At 55.9% G+C, this 26737-nt stretch overlaps 2 protein-coding genes across 8 annotated transcripts; one reads left to right on the top strand and one right to left on the bottom strand.

The window, feature by feature from the left end:
* On the top strand, positions 1–20182 carry ABCC10 (ATP binding cassette subfamily C member 10). Of its 7 annotated transcripts, none has more exons than XM_059938626.1 (22): positions 1–71; positions 444–615; positions 3061–4279; positions 5443–5670; positions 6311–6467; positions 6696–6805; positions 8840–8919; positions 9545–9716; positions 11109–11207; positions 11627–11816; positions 12554–12631; positions 12786–12980; positions 13427–13580; positions 13776–13965; positions 15688–16065; positions 16272–16518; positions 17032–17192; positions 17481–17734; positions 18665–18810; positions 18908–19005; positions 19252–19364; positions 19690–20182. In XM_059938626.1, exons 2-22 carry the CDS (start codon positions 455–457, stop codon positions 19841–19843), a joined length of 4584 nt encoding a protein of 1527 aa, XP_059794609.1. In that variant the 5' UTR covers positions 1–71; positions 444–454; the 3' UTR covers positions 19844–20182. The 7 variants fall into 7 exon arrangements, with proteins under 7 accessions (XP_059794609.1, XP_059794613.1, XP_059794611.1 ...); XM_059938630.1 differs by lacking the exon at positions 1–71 and adding an exon at positions 84–196 and having other exon boundaries at positions 13895–13965; positions 15904–16031; XM_059938628.1 differs by lacking the exon at positions 1–71 and adding an exon at positions 84–196 and having other exon boundaries at positions 15904–16065.
* DLK2 (delta like non-canonical Notch ligand 2) lies at positions 20107–24872 on the bottom strand. Its single transcript, XM_059938632.1, has 6 exons — positions 24626–24872; positions 23965–24283; positions 23626–23689; positions 22487–22617; positions 21882–22026; positions 20107–21029 (listed from the first exon to the last, which is right to left on the bottom strand). The coding sequence occupies exons 2-6, from the start codon at positions 24038–24040 to the stop codon at positions 20294–20296; spliced, it is 1152 nt and encodes a 383-aa protein (XP_059794615.1). The 5' UTR covers positions 24041–24283; positions 24626–24872; the 3' UTR covers positions 20107–20293.
* Between the last annotated feature and the right edge of the window lie 1865 nt (positions 24873–26737).

Below are 26737 nucleotides of genomic sequence, written 5' to 3'. Positions count from 1 at the left end.
CCGGCAGCACGCTCTTTCGCTTCCACCAGTGCTGAGGATCTCGGGATCCGGTGGGAAAACAGCTTCTTCAGGTGAGAGGTTCCAGATCTCTGGGGGCGGGGATGCAGGGAGTGGGAAAAGCGGAGCCCGGCTAGGTGACCAGTCCAGAAAGCCGCCTGCTCCTGGGAGCCAAATCAACTCCCTTTCTACCGCTGAGGTAACGCAAGAACGGGCGGTGTGTGGTTTCGGAGCGGCAGCAAGGGAAGGTCCCGCTTCGTGGGCGGGGTTGAAGGCGGGGAGGTCCGGCAGGGGACGCGCTGTCACTCTGGCTCCATCCCCGCTTCCTGGTCAGCGTCCCGCCCCCTCGGGTGCCGGCTCCCTGCCTGCGCCCAGCACTTGGGAACGCGGATTCCTCTCTCTCTGGGAGGGTCCTTCCCTCCCTCCACCCTCTGCTTTCTCCTCAGGCGAGGCCTCCATGGAGCGGTTCCTGGCCCAGTTGTGCGGCACCAGCGCGTTGCAGCCGCTGCCTGTGTGGGAGGGGGACACCACCGGCCACTGCTTCACCCAGCTGGTGCTCAGCGCCCTGCCCCACGCGCTCCTCGCTGTGCTCAGTGCCTGCCACTGGGGCAACCCGAGGTGGGTAGAGACGGGTGCAAGACATCTGTCCTTGTGTTCTTGCAGACCTCACTCGAAACCCACATCTCCGCCGAAGTGTAACCGAAATAGTGAGATCTATGGAGTAGGGGGCAAAGTAGAATAAAATGTGGGCGTAACCGCTTTGCAGCAGTGTGGCTGTTTGGGGGCAAGTAACCTGGCTTCCCTGAGCCTCGTAACATTGTTGGGAGATTTAAATTAGATAATGCATTTAAGCATATAGTGCAGTGCCTGGCACATTTTTAAAGGCCTGATGCATGGTAGAAATCATCACTTTTGTAGATTTTCAGATGCGCAAACACAGTTGTCATGAATTGGAGGCAAAAGTGGGTGAGCAATGTTTTTAAGCCAAAAAGGTTAACGTGTGCCGAAGATGTTGGACCAGTTTCTCACCACTTCCATCTAGGAAACCTCAGTGTTTCTAGGCTAAGAAAAGCGTATGTACTCGTTGGAGAGGAAGCAGTCGGTAGAAGAGAAGAGCAAAATCAGAACCTTAATCCTTCCTGAATTTGGGGCTGTAAGGTGTAGGTGCTAAACTCACCTTGATTTTGTACTTAGTTCCTGTATGTCTAGATATGGCTAAAGTTAATCTCACTCTGGCTACTGATAAGGCAGGAGGAATGTCTGGTCTGTCTTTGGGAGTCCCTAGTCTAAGGGGCAGACTATGTCCTTACCTAAGATGAGTTAGAGGATGATGAATCCCTTCCTTGTGTAGGAGAGGCTTCAGAATTGCTTGGTCTGGGAGGAATCCTGATTTGTCTCTTATGCAGAGACAAAAGTCTGGAGAGGGTTAGTCAGTCAGCACAGAGTGACACTGACTAACTCAGAAGGATTATCTGTGCTCAGAGGAGTATCTTTTAAAAGTTGGCCTAGTCCTTTGGGAACTCGCAGTGTAAGGAGAAGGCAAGAAAGACCAACATGTAATCCACAGAAATTGTGGTTATCTCACTTCATTTAACAGATTTTTGCAAGTTGCTGTAAAGGTTTAGAGAGATCCAGAATCTCAGACAGGAAAGGACCTCAGAGGGCTTTGGGTTCAGACTCCTCACTGCTCACTGTGCTGATGAGGAAAATGAGATGCAGAGAAGGAAAGAGTCTTGCCTGAGTTCATAAGACTGGTTAATGGCCAGCTTGGAGCCAGTGTACCAGCCTCCAAGGGCTCACAATGTTTTTCTGTCCCCACGTCTTAGAAAAAAGAATTATTGAAGGTTGACTTTTATCTGAATATAAACCCCTCCATATAACTGTGATCACTGAATTTCTTAAAGGAAACCCAAAACATTTTAACCTACAATTAAAATTTTCAGTAACCCAGCCCTGCCAAAGACAAAGGGAATACAGATTTGTATGTTTTTATATGAACCTCTTCTTATATGAACCTTCAAGGTGTTCTGATATGTACTGTTGCAGGTGTGTTTTCCTGCACTTGATTTTTTAAAAAATTAATTAATTAATTATTGGCTGCATTGGGTCTTCATTGCTGCACGTGGGCTTTCTCTAATTGCAGCGAGCGGGGGCTACTCTTCATTGTGGTGCGCGGGCTTCTCATTGCAGTGGCTTCTCTTGTTGCGGAGCACAGGCTGTAGGCACGCGGGCTTCAGTAGTTGTGGCTCGCGGGCTCTAGAACACAGGCTCAGTAGTTGTGGTGCACGGGCTTAGTTGCTCTGTGGCATGTGGGATCTTCCCGGACCAGGGCTCGAACCCATGTCCCCTGCATTGGCAGGCGGATTCTTAACCACTGTGCCACCAGGGAATTCCCCTGTACTTGATTTTTAATGCAGGCAGATAACCCTTTTGTTTATTAAAAACGTTTTTTGCAAGCCAAGATGATACAAACAAAACTGAAAAGAGGTTTTTCTTCAGCTAATGGAGTCACAAAAATGATCCACACCATCTTCTACAACCATTGGAGAAACAGAGAGTATAATATTCTGAGGCTTCAGAAAATTTAGGCTATAGTGTTAGTGTATAGAAGCTGTATGTAAGTCAAATTTTTATCCATCTAATAGTGCTTCGGATGAATTTAAGGGTTATTTTATGTAGATACTTTTGTAAAAATGAAAACTCATCTCTTAGTTGTTATCTGTAGGAAAATTTAGGTTTTTGGGGGTTTTTTTGTTTGTTTTTTGGGTTTTTTTTGTAATTAAGGTCTTCATGTTCCGTACAACCTTAACTCAGAATTTTTTATTTCTGTGGCAAAAGAATGACGAGAAATGGTATAGGTAGATTAGAAAAATGGGTTAGGTTAATCCAGGAAGATTTCCTGGGAGAAAAGGCCCTGAGTTCCAGAGTAAAATGGGATGGAAATAAGGTATACAGGCAGGAAAGGGAGTTGATTCCCTCTAGGTAAGTGAGTTACTGGAGGTATGTCTGGGCCCTGAGTCAGCCCCGATATGCCTCCTTTTCTCTTTTCCCCCTTGTCCCCAGGAATCCAGGTTACATCCCACGCTGCAGTCCTGGCTGGCGGGTCCGACTTGCAGCCTCCTTCGTGCTCTCCATTTTTCCACTGCTAGACCTCTTTCCGGTCGTTTTGCCACCAGGGGCAGGCCCAGGGCCCATAGGGCTAGAGGTGCTGGCCGGGGGCGTGTCAGCTGTGGCCTGGATCAGCCACAGCCTGGCCCTGTGGGTGTTGGCTCATTCCCCTCATGGCCGCTCCCGGGGGCCCTTGGCCTTGACTCTGACTGCCTTCCTGCCAGCCCCAGCCCTAGTGCTGACCCTGCTATGGCACTGCCAGCGAGGCACACTTCTGCCTCCACTTCTCCCAGGGCCCCTCTCCCGCCTATGCCTTCTCATCCTGCAGCTGGCTGCACTCTTGGCCTATGGACTGGGCTGGGCAGTCCCTGGGCGGCCACAGGAACCCTGGGCCCAGGAGCCCCTCCTCTCCGAGGGACAGGAACCCGAGGTAGCTGAAGATGGGGAGAGCTGGCTGTCACGCTTTTCCTATGCCTGGCTGGCACCATTGCTGGCCCGTGGGGCCCGTGGAGAGCTCCGGCAGCCCCAGGACACTTGCCGCCTCCCCGACAGGCTGCACCCAACCTACCTAGCCCGTGTCTTCCAGGCACAATGGCAGGAGGGGGCCCGAATGTGGAGGGCCCTGTATGGGGCCTTGGGGCAGCGCTACCTGGCACTTGGACTGCTGAAGCTGGTGGGGACCATGCTGGGATTCTCAGGACCCTTGCTACTGTCCCTACTGGTGGGCTTCCTGGAGGAGGGGCAGGAGCCTCTAAGCAATGGCCTGCTCTATGCCCTGGGGCTGGCCGGTGGGGCCGTTCTGGGCGCCGTGCTGCAGAATCAGTATGGGTATGAGGTGCGGAAGGTGACACTTCAGGCACGGGGGGCTGTGCTGAACATCCTGTACCGAAAGGCTTTACAGCTGGGGCCCAGACGCCCTCCTTCTGGGGAGGTCCTGAACCTACTAGGCACCGACTCTGAGCGGCTGCTCAACTTTGCTGGGAGCTTCCATGAGGCCTGGGGCCTGCCCCTGCAGCTGGCCATTACCCTCTACCTGCTGCACCAGCAGGTGGATGTGGCCTTCGTGGGTGGTCTGATCCTGGCACTGCTGCTGGTTCCCGTCAACAAAGTGATTGCCACCCGAATCATGGCCAGCAACCAGGAGATGCTACAGCACAAGGATGCGCGGGTTAAGGTGAGGGGCCGCTTGGGGTCCCTCAGTCATCCAGAGTCCCCAGGTCCCAGCATCCTGGTCCCCAGGTCCTCCCATGCACTGTGCCTGAGAGAGTGAGTGTGATCTAGAGGTTAAGAGCTCAGACTGGAGAAAAACAGACATGGGTTCACATCCCAACCCTACCACTTACTAATTTAATCCCTTCAGACAAGTCACTTAACCTCTTTGGGACTCCACTTCCTCATCTGTAAAATGAGGATAATAATAGCTTGCCTCATAACATAGTTGGAGGATCGTATGAGATACTGCTTGGCAAGTGCCAGTCACAAAGTAAGCACTAAGTAAGTGTAGCCTGTTAGTAATATTATAGTATTAGCTCATGCAGCCCTAAGAGCAACCCTAGGAGGTAGGAAGTAACCTGTCTGGGGCCAAATGGGATTTTAGTGTTAGAGCCAGGACCCAATCTCCCACCTCCTCATCTCAGGCACAGAGCATCCCACAACCGCATGTGAAGAGGCCTAGGAGAACCCCAGCTACCTCTTAGGAGTGGGCTGTGGGGAAAGGAGTAGGTCTCTCTCCTGCCTGGGCCAACTCTAGTTGTGAGGGTCTGGCTGGGTCAGTTCTGGGTTGTGCAGTGATTGTGGTACCTTTACAGAGGCGATGGTGGGCTTAGGGGTCCGTATAGCGTAGTTGTCAACCTCTTACTGGAATAGCTCCGAGTGCTAATGGGGAGGGGGGTGTCTCTGAAAGCTGGTTATGGCATGAGACCTTTTTCCCTACCCATGACAGCTATTGACTAGTCTCCAGGGCCACCTGGGAAGGCTCCCAGTGCCTCCCTGGCTTGCAGGCTGGGGATGTTTGAATGTTAGGATACAAGGAGTTCCTCTGGCCCTTGCCTGTCTTGCCTGGCCCTGTCGTCTGCCTGACCCTGGGCTGTGGTGTGCCTTCCTACACCTGTATACTCCTATAGGAATAGTTCCCATACCACCCGACCCCCCCCTTTACTTTCCACCGCTTCATCTAGGAAGGTGGGAGGATTCCAGCTCCAACCTGCCCCCAGCTGGAGCATATGGGGGCTCAGAATACTTGACATCTTGTGCCAGGAGCCTGGGGGAGACTGAGCAGAGGACGACACACGTGAGCAGTGTCTCCACTTTGTACTGCTCTCTTGTCCCCACCCCTAGCTCGTGACAGAGCTGCTGAGTGGCATTCGTGTCATCAAGTTCTTCGGGTGGGAGCAGGCGCTGGGGGCCCGTGTAGAGGCCTGCCGAGCTCGAGAGCTGGGGCGACTCTGGGTCATCAAGTACCTGGATGCAGCCTGTGTGTACCTGTGGGCTGCCCTGCCAGTCGTCATCTCCATCGTCATCTTCATCACCTACGTCCTCATGGGGCACCAGCTCACTGCCACCAAGGTGAGGACCAGGAGGGGAGGGGACGGCTGTAGGAATGCATGGGAGAGAAGCAGCAGCACGGAGACTGCAGTGGAGTGAGGGGTGGACCGGGGCCCTCAGTGCTGGCTGGGAAGGAGGGATGGAGGGTCCCTGGCTGCCTTATCCTTTCCCAACCAAGGAGAAATTCTCTGAAGGGACCCTTCATCTGGGGCCTCAGATATATAACCCTTCCCTCTGCGAAGGAATTTCTTTTTTTCCTCTCCTCTTCCTCTCCTACTTCGGGTTAGGTCCCCTTATCCTCATTCTGATGGCCTTGGAGGAAAAGGTCATGATCCAGTGCAAGGTGGATCCAGTGCTGGGTATAGCCAGGTGATGTTGCTACTTGGAAATTCTGAGAAGGTCTCAGAGTGAGCTAGGTGTTTGTGCTTATCAGGGAGCAACCTGGATCCCTGGAGGAGTATCTGGAATTTCTGGGATTCTTGGACTGGCCACCTCTGCCACCTCTAACCCAAGATTGGCCAGCTAACTCTTCAGTTTTGCTGCTGCCCTGTTTTCCCCTCCACAGACCTGTCTGCAGGGCCACCCATAGAGCAGGCCTTCAGATAATTCCCGAGCTTCAGGTGATGCTCCAACCCTTCCCCCCACCTTCGACCCCACTTAGGTGTTCACGGCCCTGGCACTGGTGCACATGCTTATTCTTCCCCTCAACAACTTCCCTTGGGTGATCAATGGCCTCCTGGAGGCCAAAGTGTCCCTGGACCGGATCCAGCGTTTCCTCGACCTTCCCAACCACAGCCCCCAGGCCTACTACAGCCCAGGTAATGGGAAGCTGGAGGGCAGAACCTGGCACAGGGGAGGAGGGAACTGTAGCCACTTGGTTGCTGTACACAGATGCTGCCAAGAGGAGCCAGAGGCAGCAGAATTTAGGCGGGGCAGGTGGCCATTTCCTGGGGGAGAATCCTCAGACCAAGACTGAGGCTGCATTAGCCCTGGGCAGGTAGATTGTGGATTAGAAGCCCCAGCTGAGTGGCTTCTTCCTTGTTCAGATCCTCCGACAGAGCCATCTACAGCCTTGGAGCTACATGAAGCCCTCTTCTCCTGGGACCCAGTTGGAACCAGCCAGGAGACCTTCATCAGTCACCTCGAAGTGAAGAAGGTTGGTTGGTTAGACGCCCTAGTAGAAGCGCCAGACTAACGAGGGACATGCAAGCTCAGTGACCGATAAACAAGGACAGAGCCAATCATAGCAAGATGGCCCCGTGGCTCTAATTACTGAGGGAAGGACCAGAGAGGTTTCGGTGAGCAGGTTCTCATTGGAGAGGAGATGATACCTTATCTCTGAATGTCAGTTTTCTAACACACAGCCGCTTCAGAGCAGTCACATCTCTCCCTGGTCACCAGACCATTCACATCTACCCAGTCCAGTCCAACAATTGGATTTTTCTCTCCGTGTCCCTCAGGGGCCATCAAGTTCAGAACAGACCCCAGAATTTATCCAGCATCTTCCCCAGGCTAGGGACCTCCGGGAGAGGCCCAGCAGCCCCTTCTCAGAAGGATTTTGCAAATGGTATAGATAATCCTCTATTTAGCCTGGTGAAAAGGAATCACACCCTGTGACTCACACCCTGGCATACATCATCAAAGAAGCACTTGAAAGAACATTCCTGGCAGGACGGCAGCTCCTCTTCACCGAGTCCTGAGTTTTCACTCTCCCCTGACCCACGTCCAACCCTTTGCCCCACAGCTCAACCCAGCGTTCTCCAGTGGAGCCTGAACCGCCTCTGCCGCATTTGGCTCATGTTTCTGGCTTGGGCTGAATGTTTTGTTTTTCCTCTTAGTTCAGGCAAGACAAGGCTGGAATTTTTGAAAGGAATTTTACTAATGTGTCAGTTGGGGCTTTTTTGGATATAAGTCATAGAAACCCACTGGAGCTAGCTTAAGCCAACAAGAATTTGTAAGAAGGATATAGAGATGAATTGCGGAATCCACAGGCAGGCACGTGGGCAGATCTCAGCAGCAGCCCAGAGCCAGGCCTCGACTCGCCGAGCTGCTCCTTCCGTCTGCTTCTCTTTCTGTATCTGCCTCATTCTTCTCTCTCTGTGAACCTGCTCTCCACTGAGCAGAAGACAGGCCTGCAGAGAGCCCTTCCACTTACAGGCCACAGCCAGAAAGAGGGAGGCTTCCCAAGGAAGGGTCTCAGGTTGGTCTGGTGTCCACTCGAAGATAGGCTAACCCTGGCTGGCAGTGTGGGACATCACAGACAGAGCTGCTAGGAGCCCCACCTGTTTCTATGGAAGGAGTTTTTTTCCGTTGTGTACAATGAGATAGCTCCATGAATGTATGTTACAACTAAGCAAGGAAGGGAGCACAGAGAATTTTAAACTGCAAATCACAGAAATGGGTACCTGTGCAAAACATTGTTTTTGCCCTGAGCTATTAGAAATCTAGCTGCAGGGACTTCCCAGGTGGCGCAGTGGCTAAGAATCTGCCTGCCAGTGCAGGGGGCACGGGTTCAAGCCCTGGTCCAGGAAGATCCCACATGCCGTGGAGCAACTAAGCCCGTGCGCCACAACTACTGAACCTGCTCTCTACAGCCCGCGAGCCACAACTACTGAGCCTGCAAGCCACAACTACTGAAGCCCGCACGCCTAGAGCCCATGCACCGCAACAAGAGAAGCCACCGCAATGAGAAGCTCGCGCAGCACAACGAAGAGTAGCCCCCCCTCACCGCAACTAGAGGAAGCGCAAGCACAGCAACGAAGACCCAACGCAGCCAAAAATAAATAAATAAATTTATTAAAAAAAAGAAATCTAGCTGCAGGTGGAGTTAGCCAGCCCAGCATCCAGGCCCCAAAGCCTGGAGTCCTTCCTTCCCCTCACCCCATCCTGGGTCGCCTGCCTCAGAGCTTTCCTTGCAAGTTCTCGGGCAGTTTTCCTCCCATGCTCTCTGGCACACTGCTGCTCTCCAAAGACCCTTCACACAGTGAAACTGATGCTTCTCTGAGCGGAGAGTAAAACACCCTACTCCCCTGGGGCCACACAGCATCTGTCACTGAGGCACAGCTCAGCCTGTGGGGTGGAGAATTCTTTCCCTCCAGGCTAACTGGGGCCTAGAGAGAAGCCTCCATGGGATGATTGCTATCCCAGGGCCTTAGGAGGGAGACCTGACATTTGTGTGGCTTCCTTGCAGGGTATGCTGGTGGGCATCGTGGGGAAGGTGGGCTGCGGGAAGAGCTCACTGCTGGCTGCCATCGCGGGAGAGCTGCACAGGTAAGCAACTTCCAGCGCCCCGTGTCTTCAGCACTGCCCTTCGTCAGCACTTTCCTGGCCCCTGCTACATGGTGGACACCTCTTTAGAGGCCACAGGATGCCAGGATGAGCAAGACATGGTCCCTTTCTTGGGAGAGTTTTCAGTCTGTAAAGGGGAAGGAAGTGAAAGTGGGTTCTCAAAACCATCACCACAGAGTGTTAGAAGTGCTGTAATAGTGAGTGAAGAAATAAATGGAAACAGCCGGCATCAGCTACTCTTTCAGAAAGTGTGCTTGTGCACGGGAGGGATCCAGAGAGGAGCAGAGGTGTGAGGGAGGGCCTTATTTCATGGTGAGAATGAATGAGTGCAGGGTGGTGGCCACACTCTCTTCTGAGCACCTCGACATATAACAGCTGCTTGGCTGCAGCCAAAGAGCAATTTCTTCCCTTCCCAGTCCAGAGTGAGCCTCCAGCCTCATTAGGACCCCTCGACCTCAGTGGCTGCCAATCTAGAGAGCCATGTGACATGGAGCGGGACCCCGTGTAAAAGACAGCAATCTGGAGAGGCTTCTGAGAGGCAGGGGCTGAGCAGGAAGGGGACCAGCGGGGAGCCAGCCTCCCATGCTGCTGGCCTGGCTCTCTGCAGGCAGCGTGGGCGGGTGGCAGTGTGGAGGCTGTCCAAAGGCTTTGGCCTGGCCACCCAGGAACCCTGGATCCAGTTTGCCACCATCCGAGACAACATCCTCTTTGGGAAGACGTTTGATGCCCAGCTGTACAAGGAAGTGCTGGAAGCCTGTGCCCTCGACGATGACCTCAGCGTGAGTGCCTGGCCGCCCACTTCCCCGCGTCCCTAACACCGCAGGTCAGAGACTTGCTTCTCTGGGAAGGCGTTGCTTGTACTCAGGCATCGTTTACCCAGGACTGGCCATCAGGCTTTGGTCCTCCCAGAGTGTCCAGCTTCTGCACAGGGCCTGGGGGTGGGTGGTGGAGACTGGGTGTTCCACACAGCAGCCGTGGGAACCCTGCAGCCTCTGGGACTAGGGGAGGGTTTCCTCTGAGGCTTAGCTCTCTGTCGGTCTGGCTAATGGTTCTGATTCAAGAGGCCTTCTCCCACCTCCCACTGGAAGAGTCAAGGTTATTCTAGAGAAGTCTGGCAAGCCCATCAGACCCCCCCCACATCCAGAATGCTAAATTTAAGGGGGATGAGAGTCCAGCTTTCTCCCGTGACTTTCCCCCCCAACTCCCATATCCCCTGCAGGACTGTCATCAGCACTACCCTGTCCAGGTAGACGTGGAACTTCCCAGGAAAGGAGGACCTTTGACTCCAACCATGGAGCATCTTATGTCCACTTACCATTTCTTTCTACATCAGGCATTTCCCAAATGTCTCCTGGGTACAGGGAGCTGTTCTGGGTACTAAGAAAAGAAATGAATCACAAAGCTTTTCCCTCAGGGGAGCCACCATCTGGTCGACCACAGGTGCTTCCTCTGGTATGGGGACCCCTTAGCTAAGGAGACCTCTCCCAAGGCCACAGGGTACCTCTTCCAAGGCTCGGGATACCTTCCTTCTCTAAAAACCTAGGAAAGTTTCACTTTGAATTTGGCCATCTTCATCCTTGCCTGTTAAAAAGGCAGGGTAGTGAGTGTGACGGAGTGGTTAAGAATCTACATTCGTGTCCTGCCCTTTACTAGCTGTGGAATGACCTTGGGCAGGGTACTTACTCTGAGCTTTGGTCTCATCTGTGAAAATGAAATAACACCGACTTCATAAGGTTGCCGTGGGGGTCAGATGAGATGATGCCTGTAATGTGCTCAGCACATAGAAAGTGTTCAACAGGGGACTTCCCTGGCAGTCCAGTTGTTAAGACTCCGTGCTTCCACTGCAGGAGCCACGGGTTTGATCCCAGGTCGGGGAACTAAGATTCTGCATGCTGCGTGGCGCAGCCAGAAAAACAAAAAACAAAAAACGGAAAGCTTATTAAAAATTCCTCAAGAAAAAAAAAAGAAAAGAAAAACGTGTTCAACAAATGCTCGTTTTTGTTGGAGTTGTGGTTTGTCCCCTCTGGCTCACATACCCCAAATTCAAGTCCAGTCTCCTCAAGCTCCCTGGCTCTCTGACCCCCGCCATCTTTTCCCTGCAGAGGGGTAGGAAATGGGGTGGAAAGTACTGGGGAGCTCGCTGACCAATGCTGCGGGGCCTGTCCTGTCAGATCCTGCCTGCTGGGGACCAGACAGAGGTGGGGGAGAAGGGTGTGACCCTCAGCGGGGGACAGCGTGCCCGGATTGCCCTTGCTCGTGCCGTCTACCAGGTAAGTTGAAGATGGGGGAGTCCAGAGCCTCGGGAGCTTGGCTGGGGAGGGGGCAGTGTGGGGATATTTTCATCAGCATCCGGTTTCTTCCCTCCCCTCTGCATGCTCCTAAGGTGTTGGTCCCTTGGCCATCCCATCCCCCTTTTGTAGATTGAAGGCAGAATTAAAGGCCCTTTAAAAAGCATTTTGTGGCTTGAGGCACTGGGACCCAGCAAAGCTGAGCACTGGTCCTGGGGCACTGGCCTTGCGTGACTGGAGGGAAGTCCACCCTGTGGTCTCACCACCTTCTTTACTGCTGTAGGGGTAGCCCCAGAGTTCCTCTCAACCGTATTCCCGGACGGCCTCAAGATCACGTCCTAGGAGAGGTCTGGGTTCTGGCCAGAGGACTTGGTACCCATGGTGCCCCCACCTCTCCCTAGGAAAAGGAGCTCTATCTCCTCGATGACCCTCTGGCCGCCGTGGATGCGGACGTGGCCAACCACCTGCTGCACAGGTGCATCCTGGGAGTGCTGAGCCACACCACGCGGCTGCTGTGCACCCACCGCACCGAGTACCTGGAGAGGGCTGACGTGGTGCTGCTCATGGAGGCTGGGCGCCTCGTCCAGGCTGGTAATGTGGGCCACCAGGGTGGGAGCCCGGCTGAGTGAGGGAGCCATCTGCTCGGGTCCGACGGATGGATTGTCAAGTGCAGACTCTGCCACCCCCTCTGTGTGTGATCCGGGCCCCGTCATACTTCTGTCTAGTGGGAGACCCTCTTCTGCCTTCACAAAACTGGTGTGAGGAACAGAGAGCAGGAGGGAAAGGAGCCTGTGGCTTTGTGACGCAGGCTTTGTGACTGGGAGCTTTGGGAACTTACAGGCCCAGGATCTCGGAGAACAGTTTGATGTCCTCGGAGAAAGGAAAGCAGTCAGGTTTAGAACAATCATTTTATTTAAAAACAAATAAACAGAAACTCTGATGGATTATTATCCAGAGGGACATGACCACTGGCACATTCACTGGAGAGAAACAGGAGCAAATGAGGCTCCACCAGCGTGTTAGGAGTTCCAGGAAGCATGAGGAGAAAGCCCAGCGGTAGTGAGAGGTGCCTCTGGACAGGGTTCTCACAGGTGGCCGTGACTCTCCTCCCAGGGGTGAACATTTTCTGTCTGTGCTGATCAGACTCCAGACACAGAGGGATGGACTTGATGGTCCTGCTCAGGGTCTGTGGGTCCAGGGCACAGCCCTGCTAGGGTAGGTCAGGGAGGGGGTCCAAAGAGCATGGGAGGTGGATTGGCTCACATGTTTAGAAAGGCATAGAATATACCCAGAAGAGCCCCCTCCTAATCTCTCCTGCTGCCTTCCAGGGCCCCCCTCTGAGATCCTGCCATTGGTACAAGCTGCCCCCAAAGCCTGGGCTGAGGATGGACAAGAGTCTGACCCAGGTACGGCCCGGGGTGAGAGGAAAGAGGCTGCTCTTCGCCACCACACTTGAAGGGAGATGTTTCTAGGAAGCTTGCCTGCCCCTGAAAACACTAAGGTTTTCAACTGTCATCCTGCAAGCTTAATCCCTCCCGCCCACCTCTCTGATTCTCACAGTCACAGCCCAGTCAGTACAGAACCCAGAGAAAACAAAGGAGGGGCTGGAGGTGGAGGAGAGCACGTCTGGCCGCCTGCTGCAGGAAGAAAGCAAGAAGGAGGGCGCCGTGGCCTTCCACGTGTACCGCGCATACTGGAGGGCCATGGGCTGGGGCTTGGCCCTCGCCATCCTCTTCTCTCTGCTCCTCATGCAAGGTAGGAGTAAACCCTGCAGGCCTTCATCCCACCCACAGCCCTGTCGCCTAGGTCCCCATCACATCCATCACCTTGTACTAATCATTACAAAGCCCAGACACTCACCATGTGTGGGCGACAGCTGGGACAAGGGACATGTCCCCAATTCTGAGGGTCCCAGGGACCGGGGGCGGGGGGGGAGCGGGGATGCTCCGTAGCCATCTTCTGATCTGCCCCCAAGGCTGTCTCCCGTTCTGCAGATTCAAGATCACGCTCTCCCCAGAGCTGAAGGGTGATGGGCCCAGGAAGGAAGTGCACACTGGGGAGGACATGGGGTGGGGACAAGGTGGGGAGGGCTGGGGGTGAAGGAGGGTAGAAACCAGAGTCGAGAGCAGAGGAAGGGGGTGTCTGAATAGAAAGAAGAAGATGAGCTGTCTGGCAGCTTTCTCCTTCCCATCCCCACCCAGCAACCAGGAACTCGGCTGACTGGTGGCTCTCCCACTGGATCTCTCAGCTGGAGGCTGCCAAGAATAGCTCCCAGGAGGCGCCAGCTCCCAGCAGCCTGGGCTCCGCAGGGCCACTGTCTGCCCAGTTGCTCTCCTTCTCCCCCGGAAGCCTCTAGTGAGTGGCTGGGGCCAGGAGCAGGCCTGGGGCTCTCAGAGTGGTTGCCAGGCAGGGAGTGAGTTGGGGGGCTGGTGCTCCAGGGCCTGTGTCTCCTGGAGGGTGGGGAGCAGTGGCGTTGGGGGGGGGGCGTGGGGAAGGGACCCCTGAGTGGCCCCACTTTTGGTTACCCACAGCCCCCTCCCCACCACCCAGCACCTCAGTGTTCCCACTGCCCAAAGCTGCCCCCAATGGCTCCTCAGACATCCGTTTTTACCTCACCGTGTATGCGACCATTGCTGGCGTCAACTCCCTCTGCACCCTTCTCCGGGCAGTGCTCTTTGCAGCGGGCACCCTCCGAGCAGCTGCCACCCTGCACCACCGCCTGCTGAGTCGAGTCCTCATGGTGAGGGGATGGGAGGGTGGGGGTGGCATGGGGGGCCCTTCCCGCTACCTGGGCTCCATCAGGGGCCCATCCCCCCCTCCTGGTCCTCAGGAGAAAACAGCACCTCACAGATGCGTGCAGCACTTGAGACCTGGAGAGGCCAAGAGCAGAGCAGCTGCCTGGGTTCAAACCCAATTACTTAGGCCTATAGCTTTCTCATGTATAAAGTGGGGAGAAGAGAATCTTCCTCAGGTTTACTTCCGTTTTTTACTTGAGGCGCAGAGGACTGAGTTAATCACCCCTTAGTTCATGTGAGATCCCTTTTTAATTTTATGTATTGATCCATTCCTATTTATCTGCAAACCCTGTTTTCATTTCCTCTCCTTTCCTTGATAAGCAGCCATCCTAGGTGTGTTTAATATGTATCTTTTTGGCTTTTTGCAAAATGCCTGTGTTTTGTGTGCACATAGTTTTATAAATGACATTCCTTTTCTCACAATTTTTATTTAGAGTTCTTCTAAGGTCCATCCCTGTTGCTGTGTGTATATATAGTCTGTTGCTTGCCCCATAGGTCATTATGAGGATTAATCAGTACATCGAAAGTGCTTAGGATAGTGCCTGGCATATACTAAGTGCCCAATTAGCAATTACTATTAACGATGTTGTTATTATTACGAAGCTCTTTTTTTGTCTGTTATCTTATTAGGGCCTCATTATAACCCTGTGAGATGGGTACTATTATCATCATTTTACAGATGAGGAAACAGGCTCTGAGAGTGTGTGCAACCTGGGCAAGGCTAGTTCTGTGGCCGTGAACCCAGGACATGTGGGTCTTTCCCTTGCCTCTCCGGGAGCAGCTGCCCACTGTCTGCCCACATCTTCAGGCTGTGAAGGAATTAATTTCTCATAAGCTGGCTTTAGGAAATGCTTCAGCAAGTCTTTTGACCTAGTGTCCTGCCTTAAGATAGGACTGATCCCCAAGTAAAGGCAGAGAGTTGGGGGACAGGGAAGGCGGGGAAAGGGAAAGGGTCTTTGAGACCGTACCTCCCAGTAGTAAGTAGTCTAAATAGCTAGCAGTTACCAAGCACCTGCTCCGTGGCAGGCAGACCCTGCTAAGCTCCTGACTGCTGTCTACGTGGCTTCAATCCTGCTGTCAGCCCCGGGAGGTGCAGTTTCATTACTACTATCCCCCTTTTTGAGATGAGGGACAGGGGCCTTGAGGAGATGAAGCCCCCTTACCTGGGGTCTCACATCTGGTAAGTGGCAGGGCTGGAATCCAAGAAGCAGTCTGACTCCAGAGCCTGAGCGCTTGACCATGGGATAGTATGGACTTTGACTGCTGCCCTCACCACTCTGTCCTGCCACGGGCAATCAGGATGTTCCTCCTAACATCTAACTAAATCTCACTCATGGCCTGAAGACTCCATCTTCTGGAAGGAGATTAGCTACCTGCCCTTGAAAGGGGGTGTAGGCATGTCTAGCACAGAAGTAGAGGGGTGGCCAGCCTGACCTCTCAGGGTCCCCACTAGCCAGAGGGATGGGAGAGACTCTCTCTTTCCCACATGGGGTATTCTTCCTCTGAGCTCCTCCAGCCCCCGCTCAGTGCCCCCAAACTCTGGGGACACTTTACTCCTTTCCTACTCTCTACCTTGGGCCTTTCTCCCCAGCCCACCTCCCCCGGGGGCTGCCTCCACGGCTTCTCCGCTGGCCCCTGCCCTGGCCCACCCACACCCCTTCTCCCAGGCGCCAGTGACTTTCTTCGACTCCACGCCCACGGGCCGGGTCCTCAACCGCTTTTCCTCCGACGTGGCCTGTGCGGATGACAGCCTGCCCTTCATCCTCAACATCCTCCTGGCCAACGCGGCAGGCCTGCTGGGCCTTCTGGCTGTGCTGGGCTCTGGCCTGCCCTGGCTGCTGCTGCTGCTGCCGCCTTTGAGCCTCATCCACTGTCGCGTGCAGCGCCACTACAGGGCCTCCTCGAGGGAGCTGCGGCGCCTGGGCAGCCTCACCCTGTCTCCTCTCTACACCCACCTGGCCGACACCTTGGCCGGCCTCCCTGTGCTCCGGGCCACCGGCACCACCCACAGGTGTGTGAGGTCCGCCTCCTCCAACCAGTGCGAGGTGGGTGAGGTGCTGGGGGGAGGGGGGAAGAGGGACCCCTGAGAAGAAGGGGGGCGGGCCTCAGTCTCCTGAGAAGGGAAGGGTGGGTGAGGGCATAGGGGGAAGAGGAAAGAAACAGAAAAGGGGGAGAGTGACGCTGAGCAGACCCCTACAGGAGAGCACATTGGCTCCTGCGTACCACTGAGGTGCGGCCTGTGGGCGTGCAGGTCAGCTCCGAGGAGGAGGCATTCTACGGGCAGGGAGTCTGGACGGGTCGGTGCAGCTGTGGCGTGGCCTCCCCCAGGTTTGAGGAGGAGAACCAGAGACTCCTGGAGCTAAACCAGAGGTGCCAGTTTGCTGCCAGCGCCACGATGCAGTGGCTGGACATTCGGCTACAGTTCATGGGGGCCGCAGTGGTCAGCGCCATCGCAGGCATCGCCCTGGTGCAGCACCAGCAGGGCCTCGCCAACCCAGGTGCCGCCCCGGGACCCTTCACTCTCACTTCAGAAGTGTGTTATTCCCAGCACCTGCCCCAGACCTCTCCCTGCACTGCCCCCCGCCGCCTCCAGCCCCAAGCATTTTCACCTCCCAACCAGGGTTCCCTGTGAGGATGTGTTGTAATTCTCATCACCCGCATTTTAGAGTTGAGGAAACTTGAGTCTCAAGGAGTCACTCACCCTGGTGGTCGTGGATCTGGGACTAGTCAAGTCTTCTGATCTCCGCCCCTCCCTGCTCACCCGTCCTCAGCACTTAGCAACCGGCCCTAGCCCCCCTGCCTTCCACCCGTCCTCCCTCGTAGCCTTTCCACTCTGCTGCAGCCATCCTCCTGTGGTATGGCTGGTATGGCTTCTGCATCTTCCTCCTTCAGTGCCAGCTTCCTCTAAATGCCCACGGTCCACAGCTCAGGGTTCGCCCGTTCTGCCCAGCCATCCCCACACACATCCCAGCGTCCAAGCCTCCCCTGGCAATTGTGTTCCCTTCCCCCAGGACTCGTGGGCCTGTCACTGTCCTACGCCCTGTCCCTGACGGGCCTGCTCTCCGGCTTGGTGAGCAGCTTCACACAGACAGAAGCCATGCTGGTGAGCGTCGAGCGGCTGGAGGAATACTCCTGTGACCTGCCCCAGGAGCCCCAGGGCCAGCGGCCGCAGGTAGCCTGCGCCCTCACCCCAGCCTGGGTGCTAGAACCCTGAAGGATCCTTCTGATGGCCCCAGTCTCTCCCCCAGTTCCTTTCCTTGTGCCCCTCACCATTTTTCTCAGCTCCTGTACCGTCTCCTGTGATCTCCCTGATTTTTGTGTCCATCCCCCCATCAGTCCTCGTTTCCCCCACCTCTACTCTCACAGCATCTATCCCTCATTCCTCTCCCTTCCTTCCACTTTCTTCATTCCTCCCCATCTCACCCATCTCCCTCCCTCTCCCACCCACGGACCCCACCAGCTGGGCATTGGCTGGCTGAGCCAGGGGAGCGTGGAGTTCCAGGATGTGGTGTTGGTGTACCGGCCAGGGCTGCCCAATGCCCTGGATGGGGTGACCTTCTGCGTACAGCCTGGAGAGAAGCTGGGCATCGTGGGCCGCACGGGCTCTGGCAAGTCTTCCCTGTTGTTGGTGCTCTTTCGGCTGCTAGAGCCCAGTTCTGGGCGAGTGCTGCTGGACGGCGTGGACACCAGCCAGCTGGAGCTGGCCGAGCTCAGGTCTGGGGGAGGGAGGAGACGGGACCAGACTACTGGCACTTAGAGGAAGGCCCAGTTAGGAAGGCTTTATATAAACTCAGGGCAGACAGGGTTGATCAGGAGGTGAGACGGAGGATGGGACAAGCAGGCGAAGATAGTGAGCTGCCAGTGCTCAGGTCAGGGTTCATAGCTGTGATCCTAAGGTTTTCACCTTCCCAGGTTCACCTTGTGCTTCCCAGCATACACCTTCCACTCTAGACCACCAGTCACTGCCTCCTGAGTCAGAGCCTCCCAGGTGCTGTGACCTCGGGCTTGGCAGGCGGCGCTTGGGACAGCTGGAGACCTGGGCCAGTTGCCTCTGGCCACAAGGGGTCTCATCTGGAGCTAAACACCCCTCCCAACCACGTTGCCCTAGTATCATTTTTTCTGAGTTCCATGACATGGAAAAAGGTAGGGATGCTCTGTCCTAAAGCCCATTACTGATCCCAGGCCCTGGCCCTGGCCTTCCTGCCTTCTCTTCTAACCTGTGGTGGCCATAGGTTGACCACATGGCTCCTCAGGACCCAATTTCAGGCCCACTTCCAACCTTGAAGCATCCCCTACCCAGTCATTCCTTGGTCCCCTCTGGTCATTCCTTGCCATCCACTGCTGTCCCGTGATTGGAGTCAGTGCCATACGGTTTAGCTCATGCTTGTTCTGTTTTGCCCCTCAGTGAGATGTAATTTCTTTAAGGGCAGAGTCTAGGCCTTTGGTTTCTTTGGAATTCCTTATAGCACTGGCACAGTTCTAGGTACATGGCTGACCAAGTGGGGAACAGGATGGGGGTGATGTTCAGGTCTTATCCCCAAGCTTTTCTGAAGGGCTGGACCTATAGCTAAAACCTGTGCTGGGAGCAGAAGTGGCCACATCTCCAGCCAAGACCCCATGTCCTGTCCCCTTCTCATCCCCCAGATCCCAGCTGGCTATCATCCCCCAGGAACCCTTTTTGTTCAGTGGAACTGTTCGGGAAAACCTGGACCCCCGGGGTCTGTATGAGGACAGGGCCCTGTGGCAGGCCCTGGAGCAGTGCCACCTGAGTGAGGTGATCATATCTATGGGTGAGTTCTAGGTCCTGTCCTGCATGGTGGCAGGAGTGAGCAGGGAGGGGGCTGAGGGAGGCTCAGAACCCAGGAGTGAAGATGCTGTGCTTTTCAGGTGGTCTGGATGGTGAACTGGGCGAGGGGGGCCGGAGCTTATCTCTGGGGCAGAGGCAGCTGCTGTGTCTGGCCAGGGCTCTCCTCACAGATGCCAAGGTAAGACCAGAGGAAGGGACATTCGAGAGGGCCAGGAAGAAGGCAGGGGACATGTGAGGGGTGGGGGGTGAGGAAGTGGACTGGGGAGAGGTCTCAAGGGACCTAGTTAGTTTTTCTTTTAGAGCTGGAGGTGGGGAGCTGTGGGCTGGCCTGCGCCAGACCAGGAGGTGGGGGCTGGGGCTTATGTAGCAGCCACGGCTGACCTTCTTCTCCCTCCTCCCCCCTCATCCTCTCCACATGGTCCAGATCTTGTGTATCGACGAGGCCACAGCAAGCGTGGACCAGAAGACAGACCAGCTGCTCCAGCAGACCATCTGTAAACGCTTTGCCAACAAGACAGTGCTGACCATCGCCCACAGGTGTGTAGGCATCCAGAGTGAGAATCTAATCAGGGCCTAAGGTGTCATGGACCCATAGCCGCCCTTCCTTTCAGGAACCCCAGGGGTCAGGGCTCTAGAGATTCCAACCCCTATGAATCTCAGCTCCGTGTTCTCCAGGCACCAACCCAGGCCCTTTGTAGCGCATTGTCTGAGGGAGCCTGCAGCCCCTCCCCTAGCACAGAGCCAGGGGCTGAAGCCTGTGGGGCAGGCTGGTGCTGTCCAGAGGAGAAGAGGAGGGAAAGCAGGTCAGCTTTCTCTAGGGCGTTGTCCTCCATCCCCACGCTGACCACCCTCTCCCACGCAGGCTCAACACGATCCTGAACTCGGACCGGGTGCTGGTGCTGCAAGCCGGGAGGGTGGCGGAGCTGGACTCCCCCGCCGTCCTGCGCAGCCAGCCCCACTCACTGTTCCAGCAGCTGCTGCAGAGCAGCCAGCAGGGAGCCCGCTCTTCTCCCTGAGGGCCCCGAGTCCCCGCCCCACAGGGCCTCCCTCTGTCCTACCCACTGCTGCCTGGCACAGGGGGGGCCTGCCGCTTGTTTACACCCCTCTGTGGCTCTACCTCTCTCACCTCCGCAGAGGGGAAAAGGGTACCCTGGGTTCCTCTTTACAAACCACTCCTTCTCGGGGGCAGTGTCCCGCGGCTTCCCCAGAAGCAGGCCTCTGCTCTGGCCCTCTTGCGTCTGGGACTCCAGGCGGATTTTTTCTGGCAAAGGAGCCCACATGCACTTCCATAGTTTTATTTGATAAAATTCCCATCTTACACTCTGTGTATTAAAAAAATAATATTTCTGGCATGAGGCTGAGGTCCCTCAGTGTTGTGTACTCCAGCTGAGGGGTGGCGAGAAAGGGCCAATCCAGTCTGAGTGGCAGAGGAGGTGAAGGAGGGGGCAGGAAAGCCCCCACCGCCATCACAGTGCTGTGGTCTTCCCAGGCTCAGGGGGCAAGTCAGGCGGCAGGGGGAGCCCTGCCGACAGCATGCTAACCTGACACTCCTGGTCCTGGCGCGCCGGGGCATAGTGTGGGGCAGGGTAGCAACAGGGTCCAGGGGGGCAGACACCCCGGCGCCAGGCCCTCAGGGTCAGCAACACCGTGGACAGGACCAGAGCGGCAGTGACAGCCCCAAACAGCACCACGGCCACCAGGCTAGACTCGCCCAGTCTGGCCTCTTGCCTCCGCACTACCTCCTTCACGGAGATGCGCAGCAGACCAGCGCCTCCGCTGTGGGGAACAGGCCCCGTGGCAGGTACCACCACAGCTGAGGTGGGCCCTGGGGGGATGTCCGCTATGGTGGCGGGATCTGGGACGGGTAAGACTAGCTCACAAGTCTTGCCACCATAGCCACTTGGGCAGAGACAGTCAAAGTCGTGGACCCGGTCCCGACAGCGGGCCCCTCTCTGGCATGGGCGGCTGGCACAGTCATCCAGGTTGATGGTGCAGAAGCGCCCAGCAAAGCCCTCAGGGCAGAGGCAGGAGAAGCGGTTGATGCCGTCCAGGCAGGTGGCGCCGTTAGCACAAGGCCGCATCAGACAGTCGTCCACGTTCACCTCGCAGCGGGCACCCACAAAGCCCGCCAAGCAGCGGCATGTGAAGTTGAGGGCAAAGCCCTGGTCGTCCTGGCACTGCCCGCCATTCCGGCATGGGGAGCTGAGTGGGGTGGGAGAGGGCATTTTACCGACTGCCATCTGCAGGGTAGCCCAGGTCGACATCCTGATCACTGCCACCACTACCACCTCCCTTCTAGCTATGTCACCTTGAGCCACTTTTCTGTGAGCCTCAAATGCCTCATTTTAAAAATAGGATTAGAGGAATTCCCTGGTGATCTGGTGGTTAGGACTCTGTGCTTTCACTGCCAAGGGCCTGTGTTCGATCCCTGGTTGAGGAACTAAGATCCCACAAGCTGCACAGCACGGCCAACAAATAAATAAAGAAATTTTAAAATAAATAAGTTTTTAAAAAAATAAAAATGGGATAAGAGCAGTACCCAGCTTCCCAAATGGTAAGGGTTAGATGAGATAATCCAGGGTCAAGCAGGTAGCAGAGGGCCTGGCCCCAAAGCAAGGCTCAAGGCAAGTGTACAATTATTATCCACGCAGGCTCTTGGGCTTAAGGTGGAAATGAGGAAGAGTCCAGACCTGTAGGCCATTTCCCCATTCACCACGAGGCATAAGGCTGCTGCGTGGAACAACTTTAGGGGCTGCATGCCACCCTTCCTGGGAGGATGAGGGGAGTCCAAGGCCCTCAGCCTCCCCACCCAGGGGAGTCACACACTGATGTGTTACACCTCCAGCCCCTGTAGATTTTTGTTGTTGGAGAAATGGTTCACATGGTACCAAAAAAGTTGAGAAACCCTACAGATACTCTGACAGACTAGATTTTATTTTCGAGTACCCCCGTGTGGGACTTCTGACCGTCAGCCCTAACACTGCCCCACCATCCTCTCAACAGTCCTCTCTCCTCCATCACCAGATCCTCATCTAACCTGGAGCCAGCACTCACCCTGCCTGCTCACAGGGTCCGGCCTTGCGCTCACAGTCACGCCCGTGGAAGCCTGGTGGGCACACACAGTGGTACTTGCCGCCCCCATCATATACGCACTGGCCTCCGTTCCGGCAGGGGGACTGTGTGGTACAGATGTGCTCATCTGGAGAGGAGACCAGGAGGGCTCGGAGTTAGCCCCTCATGTCTGGCACCCAGACCTGCCCAGGCCCCACCCAAAGCTCTGTGGGTGTGGCTCATACTACAATCCCAGCCTGGGCTGGTACAGTGTAGTGGGGGAAAACAACACTTGAGTTTGGAGTCGGGAGGCACTCAGCCCTGGCCCTGTTAGTCTGTCTCAAAGTGCCTTTGGGCAAGTTGTATCGTGTCTGTAGATCTCAGTTTCCTCATCTGTAATATGAGTACAGTTTTCCGTAGGTGTCTTGCCTACCACATGGGGTTGTGTTTAGGACCAGTTCAGACAACAGGTATAAAGTCTAAAATTATAAGCTACCATATATTTTCGGGTTTGAGCCAGACACAAGAGGCGCTCAATAAATAAGGATGGATGTTCTCCTAAGACACATGGGGTCCCCAGACAACAGCTACCCTCGCTACTCCCCTACCTTTGTCACAGAACTTGCCTGCCCAGCCACTGTGACAGATGCACTGCCAGGGCTGGTGGCAGGTACCATGCTGGCAGCCAGGCATCCTCACACAGCGCTCACAGTGCAGCCCCTCCCAGCCTGGGTCACACCTGATGGGGAGAAGCACAGGGTCAGGGCTCTGGGTAGAAGGATGTGAAGAAATGCGGGAGGCAAGATCAGAGCTTCTAGGAAACAGACCAATATGACAGCCCCCAAGGGAAAGCAGGCCTATCCCAGGTTGATACAGGGCTGTGCAGGGTCACGGGACACATATATGGTATCAGACCATCAGACACTAGCATTCAAGTCCTGGTTCTGCACTTTGTCTAACCTTTCTGAGCCTCAGTTTTTTCATCTGTAAACTGGGGATACACCTGGCAGGGATGTGTTGAGGAGGAAATTACGATGATGTCTGTAAGTGCCCCCAGCACCACTCCTGGCATGTCTGAGGTGCTTAGAAACATTTTTAAAAAAAGAGTGACCTTGAAAGGTCATGAGGACTATCTTCCTACCCTGATTCCAGGGCAAAGGCCTGCTCTACTTCGGAGAGTCCCAAGCACCCTCAGCCCCTCCAGGACCTTGCCCTGTCAGCTCATTTCCTTATGACCAGACACGCTTTCCTCCTGCTGCAGAATTTGCCCAACCCCACCCCACTGAGTCAATTACTCAAATTCATCAGAAAAGGCTCTCATAAGCGCTTCTCCCCAGTAACCCTTGCAACAGTCTTTCTTTTCCAGGCTAAACCAATTCTCTTTATGTGTTTCCTTTATCTCCCCTTTTCCTTATGGCTCCCACTCTCCACACTCCCTCAAGCTTCGGGTCTTTCTCCTGGTATCTTGAAGAGGAATGTTGCAGAATACCTGGTTGGGAGAGTGAAGTGGGGAGCCATAAGCTAGAAGAAGCAAAGGAGAGGCAAGGCAAAGGGGAACTGGGGAGGGGTAAGCACAGGGTGAGGGGCTGGCCTTCGGCTCTGTGTGCCATGTGCACGAGGGGATGGGGAGAGAGCAGTAGAGTCTTAAGCCCCTAAACATTCTGCTCTGGGGCTTGAGCTGGTTGTGGGTGTGGAGGCCTGGGAAATGTGGAGCACAGCGTTTGGGAGCACGTGCTTGGAGAGGTACCTGCAGGAGCCATCAGGCGCACAGCAGCCATGGGCCAGGTCGCAGTGGGAGCTGCAGTCATCAGCTGCAAGAGATTGATGTGAGAGGGGTGAGCCTGGGGTCAGCGTTCAGCTGCCTGAGATGCGGGGCTAGGGAGAGGATGCAAGGTCCCAGTAATTGGGTGGACTCAGCTCTGGGACAGGGAAGAACAGAGACTCATCCCATTCCAAAGGGGTGTCCTGGGTGTCGCCAACCCCGCGGGTCGGAGCGCCTGCAGTGCCATCTCTGGCCGGCAGAGGTCAACGTGCAAGCGAGGGACAGCCGGACAGGGCCGCGACCTGAGCCCAGGGGAGCGCTCACCTCGGGCAGGCTTTACGGGTGCCCCCAGGATGCACAACAGGCACACGAGATGTAGGCAGCGGCAGCCGCTGGGCATGGTCAGCGCCGGCCCCGGGAGGGAGGGACAGACGGACCGCCGGACGTGCGGACACCTGTGGGACGGCACAGGCTGGGAGGCGGCCGGACGCGGAGATAGCGGCACAGATTCCGGTTCCGAGTGATACGAGCCGAGAGGGGAGAGGGGCGTCCAGACAGAAAAAATCGGTGGAGGCAGCGGAGGGCGGGGGCTGGGAAGGTCTGAGCAGACGAGAGGATTGGAGACAGGAACCGGGAGCGGGCTCTGTAGGAAGAAGGTGAAGGATGGGCAGCGCAGAGCGAGGTCAGGACACTGGAAGGGCCGGGGAACGCAGTCGGACGGAGGGGGACAGGGAACAGCGCCGAGGGGCGTCCTCGAGCACGGGGGCGACGCGGGGGCTGGTTCCCGGCAGCGAGCAGTCTCTGCCCCCCACCTCCGACTCCCCGCAGGACTTGCTCCCGCATCCCCTTCCTACCTCCGTCTCCCCGCAGGACTTGCTCCCGCATCCCCTTCCTACCTCCGCGGCACTCGGCTCGGCCGCGGCGCGGGGCCTGGGCACCCCAGAGCGCCCCCAGCCCAGCGCGCCCCTGCCCTCGCGCTCCTCACCTCGGGCTGGGAGGCGGCGCGCCCCGGGGCGCAGAGCGAGGCCGGATCCGACGGACTCAGACGAGGGGCTGGGCCGGGGCGCTGGGCCGCCCCTAGCGGGTCGCGGGGCCGGTCTCCCAGGCGGCTGCCATGCGAGCCAGCGCTGGGGAATCTGGGGCTCAAGGCGACCCCGAGCGGCGGCGGCGGCGGCGGCGGCTCTTCGCACGCGCTCAGGCCGCCTGCCAGGTGCGGCGTGTGCCGGCGGAGCCCGCCTCCCCCCTCCCCTCCCGGGCCGCAGCCGGCCCGCCCCCCACCCGCCCGCGCCCGGCGCCCGGCGCCCGGCGCCCACCCCCGGCGACGCACCACGCACGCCCGTCCCGGCGCTCACCCTTCCTCTGGGCCTCGCGCTCTCCTGGGACCCCACCCTCCGCAGCCGCCCGACCTCTCCGCACCTCGCTCTCTCTGATGGGAGGAGGAAATTATGGGAGTCTAAATGGGAGCAGACTGTAAAGGGTCGGCCAAATGTGCGCAGCCGTTATCCTCCATCTCACATCTCAGCGTTCGTGACCCGCACTGCTCACCCCACGCCCCACCTCTGCTCTCACCAGCCCGCTTCCCATCACGCTTCTCATATATATCCCATGCACATTCAGGGCATACTTGCCGCTCCTGGCCCTCCTCCTGTCACCAGCCTCCTCCATTTGTAAATCCTACATCACCTGCTTAATCTGTCTGCTCCCCTCCTCCTCCGCCCCGTCCGCTTCTTTCCCCCCTCATTGCCATCCACAACCTTCCAGGATCGATCCGTGCCTAAGTATTAGCCTGGCCCACTCACCCACCCCCTCCATCCCTCCTTCCGTCACGTCTGTCTTTCCTACCCCACTACTTTCGTGACCACTACTGGGAAGCTTCCCTGAACTGGGAACCCCCCCCTATTTTGTAAATGTGCCCCCAAGTTCCCACCTGTGTACCCCGGATAACATCCATTCTTGACCTCAGGCTAATCGTCGACTGCCCAAACCCAGAGCTCAGACTGAGAGAGTTATGTAGGGGGAGTGAGGGAGCTCTATCCCTCCAGGCTAATGGCTCAGAGATATCTGTTCGAGGCAGAGGCAAGGGCAGGAAACCGTTTCTTGTTTGCGCAAGGCAAGAGGGCAGAGATCAGCACCACCACTGTCCATCTCTAGTCCTTCAAATCAAGATTTCATCAACGTTGGACTTCCCTGGTGGCTCAGTGGTTGAGAATCCGCCTGGCGGTGCAGGGGGACACGGGTTCAAGCCCTGGTCCGAGAAGATCCCGCATGCCGTGGAGCAACTAAGCCCGTGTGCCACAGCTACTGAGCCTGCGCTCTAGAGCCTGCGAGCCACAACTACTGAGCCCGCGTGCCACAACTACTGAGCCCGCGTGCCACAACTACTGAAGCCCGCGCGCCTAGAGCCCGTGTTCCACAAGAGAAGCCACCGCAATGAGACGCCCGCGCACTGCAACGAAGAGTAGCCCCCGCTCGCTGCAGCTAGAGAAAGCCCGCACGGAGCGACGAAGGCCCAACGCAGCCAAAAATGTAAAAAATTAAAAAAAAAGATTTCACGATCTTTAAGTTCCAAACATGGGAAGGAGGAGTCCTAGCCCGTGCAGAGCAGCTTCCTACAGACACCCGCCCCCTACAGGTCGGAGCCGCTGGACTAATTTTTCTTGCATTCTCCATTGGACAGAACAGCCACACCCACCCCATCTTCCTAGCCACCTTCCCTGGAACTCTGATCACCTCTTTCCTCAAGAGCTTTCTAAATTTGAGTTGAGTAATGCCACGGCTCTGACCATTTATTTTAATTTTTTTTCACTGAAAAATTGCAAAGAACCTATCATGTCCAAAATTACTGTAAGTCAAATAGATTATGGTATACTAACCCTATGTGACTATTAAAATTCACCTCTTGGAAGTCTAAAGATATATATTTTTTAAAGCTAAGAATACGTTAGGTGGAGGGAAAAAAGCAAGAAACAAAACAGAATGTCTCATTGTTGGCAGTGATTTTTTTTTTCCTGGATGATGGAGTTATAGGTTATTTTTTCTTATTGATGCTTTTCAACATTTCTCATCTTTCCAAAATGAACATGTTCAACTTTTTCTT

The sequence above is a fragment of the Balaenoptera ricei genome, chromosome 11 (assembly GCF_028023285.1).
Source record: "Balaenoptera ricei isolate mBalRic1 chromosome 11, mBalRic1.hap2, whole genome shotgun sequence".
NCBI classification, from domain to species: Eukaryota; Metazoa; Chordata; class Mammalia; order Artiodactyla; family Balaenopteridae; genus Balaenoptera; species Balaenoptera ricei.
Note: the sequence above shows the minus strand (reverse complement) of the source record. Positions and strands in the feature narration are given on the sequence as shown.

Excerpts from the sequence above, each read along its gene's own strand:
- DLK2 (XM_059938632.1), bottom strand. The coding sequence starts at position 24,040 with ATGCCCAGCGGCTGCCGCTGCCTACATCTCGTGTGCCTGTTGTGCATC. Across the intron at positions 23,690-23,964 it reads ACCCGTAAAGCCTGCCCGAG|CTGATGACTGCAGCTCCCAC; the intron begins GTGAGCGCTCCC and ends AATCTCTTGCAG. Across the intron at positions 22,618-23,625 it reads GCGCCTGATGGCTCCTGCAG|GTGTGACCCAGGCTGGGAGG; the intron begins GTACCTCTCCAA and ends TCTCCCCATCAG.
- ABCC10 (XM_059938626.1), top strand. The coding sequence starts at position 455 with ATGGAGCGGTTCCTGGCCCAGTTGTGCGGCACCAGCGCGTTGCAGCCG. Across the intron at positions 5,671-6,310 it reads ACCAGCTCACTGCCACCAAG|GTGTTCACGGCCCTGGCACT; the intron begins GTGAGGACCAGG and ends GACCCCACTTAG. Across the intron at positions 17,193-17,480 it reads CCCAGGGCCAGCGGCCGCAG|CTGGGCATTGGCTGGCTGAG; the intron begins GTAGCCTGCGCC and ends GGACCCCACCAG.